The sequence below is a fragment of the Lactuca serriola genome, chromosome 7 (assembly GCF_051521515.1).
Source record: "Lactuca serriola cultivar US96UC23 chromosome 7, Lser_US96UC23_V15, whole genome shotgun sequence".
Classification (NCBI taxonomy): Eukaryota; Viridiplantae; Streptophyta; class Magnoliopsida; order Asterales; family Asteraceae; genus Lactuca; species Lactuca serriola.
This window is the reverse complement of record NC_136414.1, coordinates 48,016,458-48,037,532: the sequence shown is the minus strand read 5'-3', so window position 1 is coordinate 48,037,532 and position 21,075 is coordinate 48,016,458. Positions and strand designations below refer to the sequence as shown.

The 21,075-nt window shown below is 41.3% G+C and overlaps 1 protein-coding gene across 2 annotated transcripts; it reads left to right on the top strand.

Annotated features, from left to right (window-relative positions):
* Positions 1-19,320: 19,320 nt before the first annotated feature.
* On the top strand, positions 19,321-20,680 carry LOC145063468 (non-specific lipid transfer protein GPI-anchored 14-like). Of its 2 annotated transcripts, none has more exons than XM_079011069.1 (3): positions 19,321-19,865; positions 20,217-20,315; positions 20,410-20,680. In XM_079011069.1, exons 1-3 carry the CDS (start codon positions 19,517-19,519, stop codon positions 20,550-20,552), a joined length of 591 nt encoding a protein of 196 aa, XP_078867195.1. In that variant the 5' UTR covers positions 19,321-19,516; the 3' UTR covers positions 20,553-20,680. The 2 variants fall into 2 exon arrangements, with proteins under 2 accessions (XP_078867195.1, XP_078867196.1); XM_079011070.1 differs by having other exon boundaries at positions 19,329-19,865; positions 20,413-20,680.
* The last annotated feature ends 395 nt before the right edge of the window (positions 20,681-21,075 follow it).

Here is a 21,075-nt window from a genome sequence, read left to right as displayed (position 1 = left end):
CTTGGGCGATGAGAAACTCTCCCAATATGGTAAACTTTTGACATTTCCACAAATAACATAATTAAGAATCAAATCCATTTTGCTAATACTAGAAGTACACAAACATCAATTTTTCATATATTTCATTGCAAGGATAAAAACCAAAATTTATTTTATTCATAAAAATAGTGGAAAACATGTCCTTACAATGCAAAATTCAAATGAAAACTATGTAATCATATACTCCTAACAAATTTATCATAACTTCCTAAGCTCAAAATCTGATCTTCGAATTCATGCGATCGAAATCCATTTCTTCGTGATCAGACTCATCTTGCTCTTCCATCAAGCTTCCTCTCTTTTCTCTAATCCTGAAAAACATGCAAATGTAATCTTATCACATTATGAATAAATAATAGGAATTTAAATGGAGTTAGATAGTTGATTTTATACCTGAAGTAGAACCATACTTATCGACTCTCCTATCTCTTAGATTCTTCAGGTCCTTCGGGTAGCTTCGTATCCATTGCCCCTTCTCTTGGCAGCAGGAACAGGTGGTGTCCATGGAGGCATGGTTGGTTGAGTTATCAGACAAATATGCTCCATTACTTCGCCAAATCATTTCTGACTCAGCATCAATAAGCATGTAAGTCAAGTCAATGAGGGTTGCGTCAAGTTTCATCATATAATACTCTCTTATGAACTTATCATATGATTCAGGGAGTGACTGAAGAACCCAGTCCACAGCCAACTTATTTGAGATAGACGCACCCAACATAATCAACCTATCAATGTGTGATTTCATCCCTAGGATGTGAGCACACACGGGTTTGCCATCTTGATGTTCCATTTCCAATAGGGACTCGGTGATCTTGAACCTTTCAAATCTTCGATCATTAGGGTTAGGGAGAACAACGGGAGGAAGAGGAGGAAGTGAAGCATGACTCTCATTTCCTTGATCATATCTCGGAACGTCATCTTCATTTGGAAAGCTTGTTCCAAAGGATTTGGGAAGACCATTGTAAGATTCAGACATCTACAAAACGGGAGAAAATTCAAGTTATGTTGATTAGAATTCTTGATGTAACACCCAAATGAAACATCAAGCTAGGATCCAACACAATATTCTACAACCTAGAAAAGGGATGCCGTAATCTAGTTGCAAAATATTTGAAGGTAGGTAAATGACGATTTACCAATTTCCACCATGAAAAACGAAAAGGAAGATTAAGTTTTAAGTGAATTGAAACTCCTAGATCTTTTGAGATTCATTGAACTTTTCAATGGCATGTTTAATCTCGATTATGCCCTACTATTTGTGACTGGGATGCCGAGGATCACAAACAAGGTGTGAATAACCATACGAATCACGTGGTGCACCCAATGCTACCATCACCTAATCAATGTGCCGGTTAGCCACGCACGCTCCATTGATCTATGACAAACAACGAGTCATCCTTCGCTACCAATGTCATCCCCAAATTAGTGAGCCGGTTAACCACACACGCTCCACTAACATTTGACAAGGGTACGAAGTGTAATTCTATGGATTAGCATACAATTTCACATTTTTCCTAAAGTAACTATGATTTGGGAATTTGAAAAAGCATTTAGTTACTTTGTACTTCATTATACTTATAATGGAAGGTTTCTGTCCTATCCTACCCGTTCGGCTAACGACCCTCCACTAGTCAAGAGTGCGGTGGGTAAGAGTGGATACCCATTCAATCGCCATTTTATAGGCAATTTCCTTAAACACCCCTTATAGACCAGCTTCGTGAATGAGGCCTACTAACGGTAAGACTGACTGTTTACTCATATATAATACTAGACTTTTAATGTTATATATAGTATATGGTGTATTTTACACTTTTAAAATACTAGGTGGTTTAATTTAGTGAATTATACTTTTAATTTAATTAAATGTAAACCAAAACTTTATGGATTTATTAAATCACTTTTAATTATACATGTTAATTAATTAATAAAACCATAAGGGTGAGATTTGAACTTTTTCAAATTACTAGGGTTTTAGAATTTAACATTTCAAAATTAAACTTATAATCAACTTTTAAAATCCAAAACTTAAGGGCAAGTTTTGAAACATTTCAAAACATTAGGGATCAAATAACAAATAATTCAAATTAAACAATTAATTTCATAATTATCTACATTTGACCTAATCTTATTTTAGTCATTAGATAATTACCAAATAACTTTAAATAATCCATATTTATCACATAAACAACCAATATTTAAAAGATTTGAAATTATCTATTGTTTTGGCAAGGATAAACACTTAATTAAGATAAAATTCAGATTTTAACTTCATAAAACAAATTAAGCATCAAGTCCAAGTCAAAACAGCAGCCAAAACCCGAAAATCCCTCTGTCTGACCCCTGGACTCGCCGAGTCAGACAGACTCGCCGAGTTCATCCACTGACTCGCCGAGTCAGGTCGGGCAGAGGCCAAAAAATCGTTTTCAGTAAATAATTCAACATAGCATCACATACAACTAAAACCAATCAAGGCTCTGATACCACTGTTGGGTTTTATGCATAAGAACAATCCTATGTGCTCATACAAACCCTAATGCTTGGATCTAGGTTTCTCTATTGTACATGTTTTGAATCCAAGACTAATAAACTTAGATCTAACATGTTATAAACTGAATTAGGGTTTAGAGAATTACCTTTGATTGTTATATAGCAATAACAATGAATTCCTTGCTTGGATTGGCTTCAAAAGCTTAGTGCCTCAAGTGCTGCACCTCTAATGGAGTCACAAACACCTTATGCAACTTGGATGAAGAGGAGAAGAAGAGAGGCTGCCCAAAAACGACTAGAAACCCTAGAGAATCATTTCCACACGTTTTTGGGGCCTAAGGGGTCCTTTATATACTTGTGTGGGCTGCTAGGGTTTCAGTCAAAACCCTAATGGACAACTTAAACTCTAAGCAGCCCATGGAACCTTCTGGATAAGGCCATGGACGAAAATATGATGGGCTTCCATCATAATTTCGTTCACCCCTTATTCCTTTAGCATTCCTTAGCCCAATAACTCAATTATCTAATGATTGCAGTCCAGCCCCCTAAATTTAATTAATCTCTTTTAGCCACAAAATTAACTCTTAATTAATTCTTGACTAATATTAATTAAATAATATGATTTCTCCTTTAATACATTATTCTAATAATATATTAATAAATCATATTTAAACCTTTCTCTCCTTAAATCATCCTACATATTGCTATGGTGAAGGCAACCAAAAGGACCATGCTCATAATCGGGTCAAGTACATACCAAAATAGTTATGGACTTAGACACTAATCCAACAAGATGATCATATGTTTCCGGACCGTGAGTCCAATGTCGTGACAATACCAAGGAAGGTTCATATGTTGTACATTAGATTATACTTCTTGTCTCTATGATACATGTATGTGATTGGTTGGGAGGTGAGTGTGGGTGAGGCCCCGTATCTCATCACTAGCTGAGTATGGATGGGGTTCCATATCTCAATATTAGCAGAGTAGGGGCGAGGCCCGTGATAGGAAGGGAGTGAGTGTGGGCGGGGGCCCGTATCTCACTATTAGTAGGAGTATGGACGGGGTTCCACAACTTCTCAGTAGCATACCAGGGGCAGGGCCCAAGATTGGCGAGGCCTTAGTTTAGGAGTCCAGTTAGGGTATGTTTATGTATGTACTAGTATGTTATTTGATTGTATGTATGTGTATAGCGGGCGAGGCCCAGAGACAGGCGGGGCCTGATGCCGGGTGAGGCCCGATGCAGGGGCGGGGGCCCAGTATGTGGTTATGCATATGTGGTATGTCGTAGGTTGGGGCACTCACTAAGCTTCGTGCTTACAATTTTCAGTTTTGGTTTTAGGTACTTCCGGTAGCGGAGGGAAGGGCTCGGGATGATCGCATGACATACACCAAGAAGTTCCTAGGATGTTTTACTCTGATAAAAAGAACATGTTTTGAGATGATAATCTGATTTGATATATAAACCTTTGTTGATGGATGAAATGATTTTATTAATGTTTTAAAAGGAAATTTTTGGTCCTGATTTTTGGGATGTTACATTAGTGGAGCGTGTGTGGTTAACCAACACACTAATATGGACTAATAAAGAGTGGCGATGGGTTTCTTGTAAATTATCATTGGTTAATGGAGTGTGTGTGGTTAACCGGCACATTGATTAGATGATAAATGACATCGAGAGTACCAAGCTATTTTGCATGGTTATTCATATCTCGTTTGTGATCTTCGGCATCCCAATCACAAAGTGAGAGCATAATCGAGATTAAATATGCCATTGAACAGTTCGGTGAATCTCAAAGATCTAGGAGTTTCATGAGATTGAAATTGGTAAAAGCCTTACCTACCTAAAATAGATTTGAATTTGATTACGACATCCCTCTTCAAAGTTCGAATCGAAATATGGATCCTAGCCTTAATTTAAATTTATAGGTTAATAATTAAGGATTAAAATCAACTAAATTAAATTCTCTTTTATCTTATTATAGATGTCAAGTCCAGACAACAATGGTCTTCCTCGTTCTTTTAGAAATGTTTTTCCTTCTGAAGATGACCTTCCACATTCTAGTCAAGGCTAAAGAATATTCCCTTCTTCTAGCAATGGTGGAAATGTAGGTCATGCTTCTTCAATTCTTCATCCTCCTCCACCAATGACTCTCACTAAGTCATGTTTTCTTTAAGTTGAAAAGTACGAAGTTACTCAAGCCCTGTTGGCATGTAAGCATCAAGATGGAAATTGTGTATGTGCGCATGTTCTGAAAATGAAATTGTACATTGACAAATTGGGGATGTTAGGTGTAGTTTTCCCAAGGGAGCTAGATATTGACTTCGTTCTACTTTTGCTTCCTGAATCATATAGTCAGTTCATTAAAGACTACTATATGAGAGACCACAACGTGACCCTAATCGATCTAACACATATGTTGATTGTTGTTGAAGTAGAAATGCTTAAGGGCACAAGTCAAGAAAAAGTTTTTAAAGGATCTGTCTCCCAAATTTCCATGGACATTGACGATGGCAACAATGGTAGTCCGAAACAGATTTCTCTTCCTAATGGATAAGGATCGGCCAAGGTCAAACCATTTGACCATATGGTAAAGAGAAAGGGTAGTTTTGAGACAATTCCATGTGCTAATCCAAAAAGGTCCATATGTTTCTATTGCCAATTGGAGGGACATTGGTTGTGAAGCTGTCCTGATTACCTGAAAGATCTTAGAGATGGTAAAGTCAAGTAGTATGACTCCACTTCACATATATCCATTATCTAACTCCATTAAGTTCCTATTCATATATTCTTAATACATGATGCGATGATCACATTTTGATGTTTTGCAGGATCTAAGAGAACAGAAGGAAGCTTAAGAAGAGTTAAGCTGAATCTGATTGTGAGAGATGGATTTCTATCGCATGGTTCGATGATCAGATTTTTGAGCTACTTCTTAGGAGTTGTGATAGATTAATAGATTACGTAGGAAATGTCCAGATACATTGTTTTCATATTTTGAATTGTAAGAACAAAATTTTCCACTTATTATCAATAAAAGTGAATTGTTGACTTCTTAGTATGCTTTGTATTTCCTTTCAACGACATTTATGAGATTATTGGTTACATTTCTGTTATTAGCAATATTAATTGTGGATTTGATTCTTGTTATATCACTTGTGGTAATGTCGATTCGGCCGATTTTTCCTATTTTATTATATTATAATAATCATGAAACACATAATATTCATATAATTCTTCTTTATTACGTCAAATAGGTTACAATTGTTGAACCTAACTATTACTTTGGTTAAGATTATTTATCATAGATAATTAAGTGCTCAATACCAAAAACCCTAACTTCTTAACTCATTAAGACATCCTACTTCATATATGGAAGGGAACTAATGATCAAGATCACATTTTTATGCTTCTAAACACTCCAAAATGCCTGAAAGGACAACTTATAACAATTATAGTAACCCATACTCATAATACCAAGTTAAGGGGACCAAAAGAACACAAACCCAAGGCCAAACAAGATCTAAACATAGTTTCATCAAGTTCAAAGCTTTCTACCTTCCAAAGATGTCAAATGGTAATGTGATTCTGGATCCAAAGTGCTCCAATCTTCAAGTATGGTTACCTCTTCCTTCTTCTTCCTATAAGAATACTAAAAGTACACTCAAACCTCAAAAATGCTCTCAAATGGATTAGCGTTTGCAAAGGGGTCGAAATGGGGCTGAAGGTTGATGAACGGAAGAAGCCTTGAGAGTTAAGGATGTTTAAATAGGATCCAAACCCTAAAAATTAGGGTTTACACCCTGGCCACACACGCCCTGTGTACGCAATGTTCGCTCAACATACACATGCAGCCTCCAAGAATTACAAAAATGACATTGGAGGTCCAAAATGCAAACAATTCTTATACCAAGGTCATAAATGGAATACCTAGAATCTCAAGATGTTACATTTATTTTCATTGGATACCTAGAAAATTAATTTGTATATTTGTTCTACAGACTTAGTGAGGACGTTGTATTTGTGGCATGAAGGGGAGTATTTCGCGAGAGACTACTCATATGAAAAGAGGACAATGGGAGTACCATTGACCTTGAAGAGATTCAAGAGTCAACTGATAAAGGAACCTTAGAAGATACTACAACTCAACCAGAGTATGAGACTCCTGTCGAACCCATTGATAATTCGTCATCTATTCTCCAATCTAGTAGAGTTAGCATGCCACTAAAGTTCTATGGTTTCCATATAACATCGGGTGGTCACAAGTTTATCAGTGATGGTACACTGGAAAATTTGGATGAGCCAATTAACTACAAGGCAGTGATGGCAGGCCCTGAAGCTACCAAGTGGAAAGAGGCAATGCATAGCAATATCAAGTCCATGTATGATTACCAACTTTGGAATTTGTTTAATCAAGAACTTGGTCGAAAGATAGTTGGTTGCAAATGGATCTTAAAGAAGAAGCCTGACATGGATGGAAATGTACACACATTCAAGGCACGATTGGTTGCGAATGGCTTTACTCAAACCCCACGTATTCACTATGATGAGACCTTCTCACCAGTGGCCAAGATAAAGTCTATTAGGAGAATGCTTGACATAAGTACCTTTGAAGATTATGAGATATGGTAGATGGATGTCAAACCACTTTCCTTAATGGGAAGTTGGCTGAAGATGTTTACATGACTAGCCAGAGGGTTTTGTAGATGCAAAGTTCCCTAATAGAGTGAGTAATCTTGAGAAATCCATTTATGGATTGAAAAAAGCGTCTTGTAGCTGTAATCTTTACTTCCATGAGAAAGTCAAGAAGTAAAGTCTTGGATTGGAAAGTGTTTTGCTATGAAGGATCTAGGAGAGGAAACCTATATTCTTGGGATAAGAATCTTAAGGGATATAAAGAAAATACTAATTGATCTTAGTGAAAGTACATACTTGTATAAGGTACTAAAATGTTTTTGTATGGAAATTCTAAGAAAGGAAAGCTACCTATTCAAAGTAATGCCAAGTTGAGAAAGACTCAAAGCCCTAGTACATATGAAGAAATAGCGGAAATGATTTGAGTCTTATATGCTTCGCCTGTAGTATTGATCATGTACGTTATAATAAGTACTCGCCCTGATTTTTCTTTTTCTTTAAGCATGGTCAGTCGCTTTCAGGGAAATCTTGACAGAGCTCATTGGACAGTAGTGAAGAACATTCTTAAGTATCTGCGAAGGACAAAGGATCTGATTCTAGTCCTTCCTGGCAGTGATACATTGAGAGTAAGTGGGTATAGTGATGACAACTTTCAAACAGATAGAGAAATCTCCGTTCTTAATCTGGCTGCATGTTTCTGTTAAATGGAGGAGTATTCACTTATAAAAGTTCCAAGCAGGACAGGGTGGCTGATTCTACATGTGAATCAGAGTACATAACGGCAAGTGAAGCATCAAAGGAAGCGGCTTGGTTGAGGAACTTCATCGAAGATCTTGGAGTAATTCCGACCATTTAGGAAACGATGGAACTTTTCTGCGATAATTAAGGTGGGGTTGCTTTAACTAAAGAACCGAGATACCATGGCAAGTCAAGACATATCGACAGAAAATACCATGACATCTGACATAGAGTAGAAGAAGGTCACCTCATTGTGAAGAGGGTATCATCAGAAGAGAATCCTATAGATCCTTTGACGAAGGCTCTAAGTAGGGTTAAGCATAGTCAGCATGCCAAGAGCATTTTGAGAGATGATATTTGTTTTATTAGTTAGATGTTTAGGTTGAAACTTGTAATAGAATAAATGTAATTGATTTTGGTGGTTGGATAATAGAGATTATTTATAAGTTTGTTTACTGCCATTGTCAATTATTTATTCTTGTGTTTCGATTTGCATGTTTTACTTCCTGAATAATTTGATTATTCGAAGCTCCATAGTCGCTCATACTTTAGGAAGTAAGTAGTGAGTGAAGATTGTCATGAATTAGATTGTAGATTGTCTAAGGAGTTTAGACATAACAATTGTGTTGCTACAACGTTCATGAGTATGTAGAAAATGGAGATATAAGTATTGGATAAACCTACACTCAAAGTATTACTTCATGGATTCTATCACGAGTAATTTTGAGACGATAATATCTTATATTCTTAAAATGGAGATATATGAGTTGTAATTCACAAGTCGGTTGTACATTGGTATTGCGAAAACGCATCAGTAACTTGGTGTTATAAAATGTAGTGTCATGTATGATTTAGTGTGTAAACGATACAAGCATATGAGTCAAAGTTTATTTATTCCTTTTTCCCTAACAGGAAAAGCGATATCTTTCGGCCCCTCATTGATTTGGTGTTGACTTATAGTATTGGGCCCAGCCATGACTAAATTGATGTGTTCAATTAGTAAGTCTTATGAGGTCATCACAAATCAGGAAATCCGAAAACAAAATTTTGGACAACGAGATTGATTCTAATCCATGTCTCATGTCTATATGATATCTTGTAAAATGAAGGAATATTTGATGACTTATCTTAGGACTGACGTCTAATCATATCAGAGGTTGGTGTTGCTTTTAGAAGCACCCTGTAACAGCCCGGAATCTCAGGTATTATTAAATTATGTTTTTGGGGTGATTTAAGAGGGGACTCGGCGAGTTGGAGCCTAGACTCGCCGAGTAGGATCGCAGACTTGGTCGCGGGTTCGCGACTGGACTCGACGAGTCCAGATATGGACTCGGCGAGTCTACGCTGTTTAGCGAAAACCCTAACCGTTCAGGTTTGGGACGTATAAAAAGGACTCATTGGCCGTCATTGTTCATTTTAGCCTTCTGAGAAGAACCCTAGATCGATTGTGTGCATCTGGAGCAAGGATTATAGGCCATTATTGATTATAGAAGAATTGTTGTGCAAGGAAGAGAAGGGATTGGCTAAAGGAACAACAAGGGAGTCACATTCTGAGGATTGGGGACACAGAGAATACATTATCCAGGTAAGAATTCGAGTATACTCTACTATTTTGATATGATTATGGAATTAGGGTTTATGGAACCCTTTTTGTGAATAAATTGAATGTTACCCTAGTCCCCTAAACGATTGTAACCCTGTATTGGGACCTATGGAGGTCCAGAATGTCCCATGTCTGTGCATTTCGGGAATTGATGAAGGTTTTGGATTGGAATCCTTATGCCTTAGGCCAAAATGCAAATTATGAATCATGTGGTGTATCATGAGCACTGAAATGAGGACTTTACGTGATGGATCAGCCTAGGAAGGCCAGACCTAGGAATGGTCGAAGCAGTTCTGACCTTAGGATGCAGTTTGAGCGGTTGCATGGCATGGACTCGCCGAGTTCGACGAATAGACTCGACGAGTAGCTTGAAGATTAACTGGGACTCGTCGAGTTGTTCTTCAGAATCGGCGAGTTGAGTCGGGGTGGCCCCGCGATTCTTCCAGGAGTAACTCGTTGGGTCAAGGAGGATACTCGACGAGTAGAAAGGGAATCTCAGAGAGTTGGAGGATGTCTAGACTCGCCGAGTCGCCATGGCACTCGCCGAGTCCGGTTAAGTTGACCGTTGACCAGAGTTGACCTAAGTCTGACTTCTTAAGGATAGTCACACTTAGAAGATATAAGTGTTAATGAGAGATATGTGATGTTATAGGGAGGTTGTAGCTCGTCGGATTGTGCACGAGTGATTTCAGGAGTTGCTAGCTTTCAGCATTCACGAGGTGAGTCTTCTCACTATACTGTACCCAGAAGGGTTTGACTGTGTGACCAGAAGGTCAGATATGATATGTGATATGTATGCTATATGTGGTAAGTTATTTGTTATTTGTGCTATGTATGTCATGGGCCGGAAGGCGATTATATTATGGGCCGGAAGGCAATATGTTATGGGCCGGAAGGCGATATGTTATGGGCCGGAAGGCAATATGTTGTGTGATGGACCGGAAGGTCGGCGTGGGTAGGACCGGAAGGTTTACCCAGCAGGGACGGAAGTCCCCTGAGACACATGGACCGGAAGGTCAAGGCCTGGAAAGGCGTATGTGCGTAAGTTGTATATTGGGGAACTCACTAAGCATTTATGCTTACAGTTGTTATGTATGTGTTTCAGGTACTAGCGAGGACCGTGGGAAGGCGCCGGCATGATCGATACACACTGAAGGATGTTTTTATGATCTTGGGATTTAGACAATTTGTATTTGACATGACACCTAAATTATTTATGCCTTGTTTTGAATGGAAATACTTCATTTTTAAAATGAAAAATTTATTTGAAAATTTGAGCTGTTACAATTGGTATCAGAGCCTTGGTTTGAGGGATTCGGGTGCATCTTCGGGAGTAACTGAACTCAAACCGAGGATTTGAGGAAAACTTTTTTTAAATAAAGGCATAAACTTTTGTAAATGGTTTTGTGGTAAGCAAGAAAGAAGCAGTGTGTACGATCAGTCAGCGCCCGAACGGTAAAGATCCCCAAAATACCTTACAATATTATATGATATGAATTGTTATGCATGCTAGAAGACTAGGTATTCATGATAGGACTAGAGTGGCCTGATTTGTGATGCCTTAGTCTAGGGGAGTTTGCCGATATGAGATGCTTTGCTAGTGTGCGGGTAGATAGTGCATAACAGAAGTAGAGTACTCACTATCCGGGGTTTGGGGAGGAAGATTTGGGATGAATGCTGATGCGGTGTGGTCAGTAGTATTGGGCCCGTACTACCGAAGACACCGGGTTAGTGGGAGACCCAAGTAAGAATCCCTGGATATCGGAGACTGAGTAGGGTTGCGTTATCGAGTGCGATTATACTCGATGGGGTCTCTGATAGTTTTATGTTGTATTTCAGAGACATCATGGTTAGACCACGCCACGGAGCGAGTTCGAGCGGTGTGAGTGACGAGGAGATTCGTCAGATGATTCACGAGGAGGTAGCTGCGGCGATCCGGGCCGAGATCCCGGAGATGTTTGGGTCTATTAAGACCACCCTGATGGAGACGTTCGAGGAGCGATACGCCGCATTGACTAAAGCTGCAGCCGCTGCAGCTACCGCAGCTGTGGCCGCTGCCAGGCCACAGGGGGGTGACTCGTTGCTGTTCCGGGAGTTCAGCAACACGAAGCCACCAGAGTTCGATGGGACGTAGGATCCGATTGCTGCGATGAGGTGGATCGCGGATATAGAGGGGTGCTTCTACACTTGTTCATGCCCGGAGCACCTGAGGGTACGGTTCGCTTTGAACCAGCTCCGTCTGGGAGCGAAGGACTGGTGGAAGTTCGTGACGGCGAACTTCACTTTGGCAGAGATTACAGCAGTGACATGGGAGGGGTTTACTGCTATGTTCAGGGACGAGTACGTTCCCCCGGTGGAGAGGGAACGATTGGTTCAGGAGTTCTTAACCCTCAAGCAGGGTACTGATTCTGTTGCGGTGATCACGCGGAAGTTTCATGAGAGGGCGATGTTCTGCCCCGAGCTGGTGTCCACTGATCAGGCTCGGATGAGCCGGTACTTGGGAGTGTTGAGGAGGGATATCCGGGAGTTTGTGTCAAACTCCACCTACCATACTTTTGCTGAGCTCCAGGCGAATGCCAGGAAGCGCGAGATCGAGTTGGAGACCCAGGCCAGGGAGGAGGCCGAGTCTCAGCGGGTGGACCGGCGACCGGCTCAGTCCCAGCCGGCAGCCAAGCGGATAAAGTCCGCCGATTCGAGGACAGGAGGTTCGAAGGGCCGCACTTGCGGGAAGTGCGGCAAGAGTCATGATGGGGTATGTCGATCTGGTGCTTGCTACAAGTGTGGCAAGGAGGGGCACATTGCTAGGGAGTGCCCCAAGGGGTTTACGGTTTGCTTTCATTGCAACCAGACAGGCCATAGGAAGGCCGAGTGCCCTCAGCTTCTTCAGGGATCTGCACCTGCTGCGAGAGCTACTGCGACTCGACCGGTGAAGGCCGAGGCCCCAAGGGCTCGGGGGAGAGCCTTTCAGCTGACTGCAGAGGAGGTCCGCGCTGCGCCCGATGTTGTGGCATGTATGCTGTAATTCATGTATTTATTTTAAAATTGAGATGTTATGCTTATGTTATTATATGCGTAGGTACTTTCCTTGTGAACTCTGTGCCTGCCTTAGTGTTATTTGACTCGGGTGCGAGTAGGTCCTTTGTATCTTTAGCCTTTAGTCAGCATATCAGCGTTAGTCGTGAGTCGTTGAGTCGACCTTTGAGAGTTTCTATAGCTGACGAGAAAGTGATTTATGCCACGGAGGTTCTTCGAGGATGCGTGCTAGAGATTTTCGGGGTTGAGTTCCCGATCGACCTGATTCCTATTGCGATGGGTGACGTCTGTGTCATCGTGGGCATGGACTGGTTGAGCCGATTCGGCGCTATCATCGACTGTGAGCGTCAGCTGGTGATTATACGAGACCATAGTGGGGGAGTTCTTTCGGTGTACGGCGAGGGTACCCGTTCGGGATCAGCTTTTTGTTCGGCCGCTAGGGCGAGTCAGTGTCTACAGCAGGGCTGTAAGGGTTTTGTGGCATATGTGATGGATACGCGGGAGGTTTCCGAGAGACCGAAGTCAGTTGAGGAGGTCCCTGTGGTGCGTGAGTTTCCAGATGTTTTCCCCGAGGAGCTGTCGGGAGTACCTCCTGTGAGGCAAGTAGAGTTTGGTATCGATCTGGTTCTGGGGGCCGCGCCTATTGCTAAGGTGCCTTATCGTCTTGCACCTCCAGAGATGCAAGAGCTGTCCTCGCAGCTCCAGGAGTTGCTGGGGAAGGGATTCATTCGGCCGAGCAGTTCGCCGTGGGGAGCACCTATTCTGTTCGTCAAGAAGAAGGATGGTTCACACCGGATGTGCATTGATTACCGGGAGTTGAACAAGTTGACGGTCAAGAATCGTTACCCGTTACCGAGGATCGATGATTTATTCGATCAGTTGTAGGGAGCATCTTGGTTTTCCAAGATCAATCTGAGGTCAGGGTACCATCAGGTGAGAGTGCGGGATGAGGATGTTCAAAAGACAGCGTTTAGAACGCGATATAGGCATTATGAGTTCGTGGTGATGCCTTTCGGGCTCACCAATGCCCCGGCTGTGTTCATGGATCTCATGAACAGGGTATGCAGGCCGATGTTGGATCGGTCAGTGATTGTATTTATCGACGACATTCTGGTGTATTCGAGATCTAGAGAGCAGCATGAGGAGCATTTGAGGGAGGTCCTTGAGGTATTGAGGTCGGAGAAACTTTATGCAAAGTTCTCCAAATGTGATTTCTGGTTGCGGGAGGTCCAATTTCTAGGACATGTTGTTAATCAGAAAGGGATATTGGTCGATCCGGCCAAGGTTGAGGCGGTGATGAGTTGGGAGGTGCCGAAGTCACCCTCTGAAATCAGGAGTTTCCTTGGGTTGGCAGGGTACTATCGGAGATTTATTAAGGATTTCTCCAAGATCGCAGTGCCGCTCACCAGATTGACCCGGAAGGGTGTTGCATTCTCATGGGGGCCCGAGCAGCAGACCTCCTTTGAGACACTTCGCCAGAGGTTGTGCGAAGCCCCGGTATTAGCTCTCCCGGAAGGGATGGAAGATTTTGTAGTATATTGCGACGCATTGATTTCGGGACTGGGTGCAGTGTTGATGCAGAGGGGTCATGTGATAGCGTATGCGTCGAGGCAGCTGAAGCCTCATGAGGCGAGATATCCCACGCATGATTTAGAGTTGGGGGCAGTAGTGTTCGCTCTCAAGATTTGGCGTCACTACTTGTATGGGGTTCGATGTACGATATACACGGACCATAAGAGTTTGAAGTATTTGATGGATCAGCCCAACCTAAATATGCGTCAGAGGAGGTGGTTGGATGTGGTCAAGGAGTATGATTGTGAGATCCTGTACCACCCAGGCAAGGCTAATGTGGTAGCCGACGCGTTGAGCCGCAGGGCGGAGAGCACTCCATTGCGAGATGTATGCTTGAGACTGACTGTGATGACTCCAGTATTGGATGCTATTCGTGGGGCACAGGCCGAGGCTGTACGACCAGAGATACAGAAGAAAGAGCGGGTCGTTGGGTTAATTTCAGAGTTCGTTAAGGATGGACGAGGGCTTCTGATGTTTCAGGGTCGGATCTGGGTACCGTTCGTGGGCGATACGCGTATTACTTTGATGGAAGAGGCTCATAGATCGAAATTCTCGATCCATCCCGGTGCTACGAAGATGTATTTGGATTTGAGAAAGGAGTATTGGTGGCCCTGTATGAAGAGGGACGTCGCATGGTTCGTTGAGAGGTGCTTGACCTGCCGTAGGGTTAAGGCCGAGCACCAGAGACCGCATGGCAAGTTACAGCCATTGGAGATCCCCGAGTGGAAGTGGGAACAGATCACTATGGATTTCATCACCAAATTGCCGAGGACTGCCAGGGGAGTTGATGCAATTTGGGTGATTGTGGATAGATTGACGAAGAGTGCACACTTCCTTGCCATCAGCGAGAGTTCTTCAGCGGAGAAGTTGGCGGAGGTATATGTGAGAGAAGTGGTATCTCGGCATGGGGTGCCGATCTCGATTGTTTCAGACCGTGATGTACGCTTCACTTCCAGGTTCTGGAAGAAATTCCATGAGGAGCTGGGTACTAAATTGCATTTTAGTACCGCATATCATCCCCAGACAGACGGCCAGAGCGAGCGGACGATTCAGACGCTGGAGGACATGCTTCGAGCGTGTGTGTTGGACTTCGGGGGTAGCTGGGATGCATATTTACCCTTAGCAGAGTTTTCCTACAACAACAGCCATCATTCGAGCATTGGTATGCCACCTTTTGAGCTGTTGTATGGTAGGAGGTGTCGGACCCCCATTTGCTGGGGAGAGGTGGGACAGAGGGTGATGGGCAGCACAGAGATCGTGCTTCAGACGACAGAGCAGATTCAGCAAGTTAGACAGAGGTTGTTGACCGCCCAGAGCCGACAGAAGAGTTATGCAGACAGGCGCCGATCCGAGCTTGAGTTTCAAGTCGGCGACTTCGTTCTCCTGAAGGTCTCTCCTTGGAAAGGAGTGATTCGATTCAGGAAGAGAGGCAAGTTGGGGCCCCGGTATATTGGGCTATTTCGGGTGATTGCAAGGATAGGCCAGGTAGCCTATCGGTTGGAGTTGCCAGCGGAGTTGGGACAGATCCACGACACCTTTCATGTGTCGCAATTGAGGAAGTGCATAGCCGATGAGTCGGCAGTGGTTCCATTAGAGGATATTCAGGTGGATGCGAGCCTGAATTATGCTGAGAGACCAGTGGCCATCAGGGATCGGAAGATCAAGGTTCTGAGGAACAAGGAGGTACCTCTGGTGTTGGTTCAGTGGCAACACCGTAAGGGATCGGAAATGACTTGGGAGCCGGAACGTGAGATGCGGGAGCAGCATCCGGAACTATTTTCAGAATGAGACTTCGAGGGCGAAGTCTAATCCTAGTGGGGGAGAGTTGTAACAGCCCGGAATCTCAGGTATTATTAAATTATGTTTTTGGGGTGATTTAAGAGGGGACTCGGCGAGTTGGAGCCTAGACTCGCCGAGTAGGATCGCAGACTTGGTCGCGGGTTCGCGACTGGACTCGACGAGTCCAGATATGGACTCGGCGAGTCTACGCTGTTTAGCGAAAACCCTAACCGTTCAGGTTTGGGACGTATAAAAAGGACTCATTGGCCGTCATTGTTCATTTTAGCCTTCTGAGAAGAACCCTAGATCGATTGTGTGCATCTGGAGCAAGGATTATAGGCCATTGTTGATTATAGAAGAATTGTTGTGCAAGGAAGAGAAGGGATTGGCTAAAGGAACAACAAGGGAGTCACATTCTGAGGATTGGGGACACAGAGAATACATTATCCAGGTAAGAATTCGAGTATACTCTACTATTTTGATGTGATTATGGAATTAGGGTTTATGGAACCCTTTTTGTGAATAGATTGAATGTTACCCTAGTCCCCTAAACGATTGTAACCCTGTATTGGGACCTATGGAGGTCCAGAATGTCCCATGTCTGTGCATTTCGGGAATTGATGAAGGTTTTGGATTGGAATCCTTATGCCTTAGGCCAAAATGCAAATTATGAATCATGTGGTGTATCATGAGCACTGAAATGAGGACTTTACGTGATGGATCAGCCTAGGAAGGCCAGACCTAGGAATGGTCGAAGCAGTTCTGACCTTAGGATGCAGTTTGAGCGGTTGCATGGCATGGACTCGCCGAGTTCGATGAACAGACTCGGCGAGTAGCTTGAAGATTAACTGGGACTCGTCGAGTTGTTCTTCAGACTCGGCGAGTTGAGTCGGGGTGGCCTCGCGATTCTTCCAGGAGTAACTCGTTGGGTCAAGGAGGATACTCGACGAGTAGAAAGGGAATCTCAGAGAGTTGGAGGATGTCTAGACTCGCCGAGTCGCCATGGCACTCGCCGAGTCCGGTCGAGTTGACCGTTGACCGTTGACCGTTGACCAGAGTTGACCTAAGTCTGACTTCTTAAGGATAGTCACACTTAGAAGATATAAGTGTTAATGAGAGATATGTGATGTTATAGGGAGGTTGTAGCTCGTCGGATTGTGCACGAGTGATTTTAGGAGTTGCTAGCTTTCAGCATTCACGAGGTGAGTCTTCTCACTATACTGTACCCGGAAGGGTTTGACTGTGTGACCGGAAGGTCAGATATGATATGTGATATGTATGCTATATGTGGTAAGTTATTTGTTATTTGTGCTATGTATGTCATGGGCCGGAAGGCGATTATATTATGGGCCGGAAGGCAATATGTTATGGGCCGGAAGGCGATATGTTATGGGCCGGAAGGCAATATGTTGTGTGATGGACCGGAAGGTCGGCGTGGGTAGGACCGGAAGGTTTACCCAGCAGGGACGGAAGTCCCCTGAGACACATGGACCGGAAGGTCAAGGCCTGGAAAGGCGTATGTGCGTAAGTTGTATATTGGGGAACTCACTAAGTATTTATGCTTACAGTTGTTATGTATGTGTTTCAGGTACTAGCGAGGACCGTGGGAAGACGCCGGCGTGATCGATACACACTGAAGGATGTTTTTATGATCTTGGGATTTAGACAATTTGTATTTGACATGACACCTAAATTATTTATGCCTTGTTTTGAATGGAAATACTTCATTTTTAAAATGAAAAATTTATTTGAAAATTTGAGCTGTTACACACCCTTTGCTAATAATTTAGAAGTTATGCTGACAATTGTAGTTATAGACTTATCCAAGTGGAAGACTGTTGGATTAGGTGTCTAAGTCAATAACTAAATTGGTATATACTTGAATTATTAACAAAATCATTTTGGGCTGCGCTCAAACTTGGTAATTGAATATGATGCCTTTTAGAGAGAAAGAAAGACTGATTTATTGATTTATTATATGATTAATATATTATGATAATAATATATTAATTAGAAATAGTATTATTTAATTAAGAATTAATTAGAATAATATATTAATTAGAAATAATATTATTTAATTTAGAATTAATCATAATTAATTAGAATTAATTTTGCGATTAATTGGATTAATTAATAGTGCAAGGACCTAAACTGTAATTGTCCAATAGTTAAACAAAAGGGTTCCAGAAGGGCGGACGGTTTTGGGGTGATTCTAGGGTTCTAGAATGCCCTTTAAAGATAATTAGGAAACCAGATAATTACCTGACTTGAGATATTATTATTTTAATGAAGTAAGATTTATCTAGGGTTTCTCTATCAGCTATAAATAAGGCTTTCCACCCTATAATTTTCGGCCATCATTATTGCTAAGAGCCAACCGAAATTTCCCCTCTCTTCTTCTCTTCAAGTTTCCTAGTTGCTAAAGTTTGAGTGTGAACCATCAGAGGTATGAGATTTCTGGTGTTACATCCAAGAGTTTTTCAAGAATGATTGTTTGATTCTTTACTACAACAATCAAAAGGTATGTAATCCCTAACTTGTTTATGATTTTCGAAATTAGCTAGGGTTATAAGGTTCTTGTTGTTTAATAGAATGTTACTTCAATAGTGTTATGACTAGATCTAATACGTTACATGTACTCTTAAATGTATATGAATTTATCCGCGTTGTTACATGTAAAACCCATCAACCTACGCCACCACCACCTATAGGGGCGGACGCAGGATTTTATAGTAGTGGTTGCACGGGAAGATTAGGGGCTGCACGATAGTAGAAAAAATAAAAATTTTAAAAAATTTCGAAAATTTTTCCACTGCGGCCGGAAAATTTAGGGGTTGCCGGTGCCATCCCGGAACCCCCCCTAAATCCGCCACTGACCACCTACCATCACCGCCACTTCCATTGGTACAACCACTTACCATTACCACCACCCACCACCATTACCACAACCATCATCAACTCTACCACCACCACCACCCACATACACCACCATCACCACTTGTTATTTTTATAATTAATATCATATATCTATACATATAATTTATAAATAAAATTAAAATTAAACGAAAAACAAGAATGACAATTATGTCATTTTATATTATTCCAATTAGAATATAAAACTGGATTCAAGTTCTTGTTACTGAAAACGAAATTAAATTAAGCATACTAACTTTCAATTCTTTCAGAAATATTTTGGCAAACCAATGACATCGTCATTGGTTTTTAATGATGACGACTTGCATCACTACTCGCAATATGTCCTACAGGCTACCACAAACCTTAGTGGGTCGGTGAAGTACTCAAGCTCCATGTCCACTTTCGAGCTTTCATCCATTTCACGGAACTCTTAATAACCACCATCTTCGCTCTCACCTACTTCTCCACTCTCACAAATATAATTATATTTGTGTATGTGTGTCTCAACCCTCAAAGGTTGCCATTACGATAACATGACAAAAGAAACTTCTATTTTAGCTCACAACTCTATCTTCCAAAAAAAAATCACTAGTGCTTCAATTTATCCCACTCACTTTAACATGACAAAAGAAACTTCTATTTAAGCTCACACTCTATCTTCTAAAACAAACCACTACTGCTTCAATTTATCCCCACTCGCTCCAGTTATTCTAATGGGTTTACAAAGAGTTCACGAGGTCAAATTTGCGTTCATATTTGTGATCTTAAGTGTGGTAACAGTTTCTCGTATGACACTTGGTGCAGATGACAAAGATAAAGAAGAATGCACGGAGCAGTTGGTGGGACTAGCGACGTGTTTGCCATATGTTGGTGGCAATGCAAAATCTCCGACACCGGATTGTTGTAATGGTTTGAAAAAAGTTTTGAACACCAACAAGAAGTGCTTGTGTGTTGTGATAAAAGATAGAAACGATCCGGATTTAGGGCTCACTATAAATGTCACGCTTGCATTAGGCCTCCCTACAGTGTGTCAAGCACCAGCTAATGTTACAAAATGTCCGGGTAAGTACGTAAAGTAAAGTATACTTGCATATAGCTTTCGCTAATGTTAAAGTTGGAATCCATAAGTAAGTTCTTAAATTCAACTATAGGTGTCACTCTTTTAGTTAATTTATAGCCAATGTCCATACACCATATATACACACTTGCACACAACAATTCTATCATACATTTGCAAAGGATGTACACGTATGTCATTTTGGTCTTATTTGATGTGCCTATATCAAACATTTGCAAGCCATATACCTTTTAACAGAACTGAAAGAATTACATGCATGCATGATTAATTGAACAAAACAATGTTGTTTTTAATTAGACGATGACTATGTATTATATATTGAATATGATATGCAGAACTTCTCCATTTGTCTCCAAATTCGACGGATGCTCAGGTTTTTCTTCAATATGGCCACTCTACTGCTGGTGCTCCTGCCAATAGCCCTGTCCCAAGTGGTAACAGTTTATTTATATTCCAATATTAAGTAATTACGTAATTTCATGGAATGAATATACATAAAATTTTCAATCAATGTTTGTTAATTTTAAGCAGCTAGTGCTAACGTGACAAGTGGAACGAGTACTAAACGACCAAGTGGCAACGTGAGTGGCGCCGAAAGGACATGGTTAAAATGGGAAGTCATTCTTATGGGAGTCATGTCGTGCATTTTGACTTTAACTATCGTTATCTAGATTTCAAATGGTCCCATATTTGTGTATTTTGTAGAGTGGTGTATTGGTTTTTTAACTTATTGTATGTCCAAGCATCATCTTTTTTCCCTTTTCCAATTTAAATAAAGTTTAACATACACATTATTGTATGCATTCTTTCTCTAAGCACCACTAGCTATAAATGAGAGAATTGGCATTAACTGTAGAGATACACATCATTGTATACATTCATTCACTCACTAGATATGTTATTGTATACATTCTTTCTCTTAGTACCACTAACTATGAGTGAGAATTGGCATTAAGTGTAGGGATGTGTCTCTTAAAAGAATGTAATGTATGCACAAAACACATTATTTTATTTAAGTCAACGGACATTTGACTACATCAAAAAGAATTAGCTACTATTGTTGCTCGGCTAGAATCCCTTTTATTTATTTGGGGTTCTATGTGTGTGGAGATCATATGCTTCGGAAGAAGGAAAAATCATCCTTGAGATCTCTAAAAAGTAATATTTTCAGTTAGAAACTTAAAACTTTATCAA

Coding starts and splice junctions, on each gene's coding strand:
- LOC145063468 (XM_079011069.1), top strand. CDS start 19,517: ATGGGTTTACAAAGAGTTCACGAGGTCAAATTTGCGTTCATATTTGTG. Junction 19,866..20,216: donor TAATGTTACAAAATGTCCGG/GTAAGTACGTAA, acceptor TATGATATGCAG/AACTTCTCCATTTGTCTCCA. Junction 20,316..20,409: donor CAATAGCCCTGTCCCAAGTG/GTAACAGTTTAT, acceptor GTTAATTTTAAG/CAGCTAGTGCTAACGTGACA.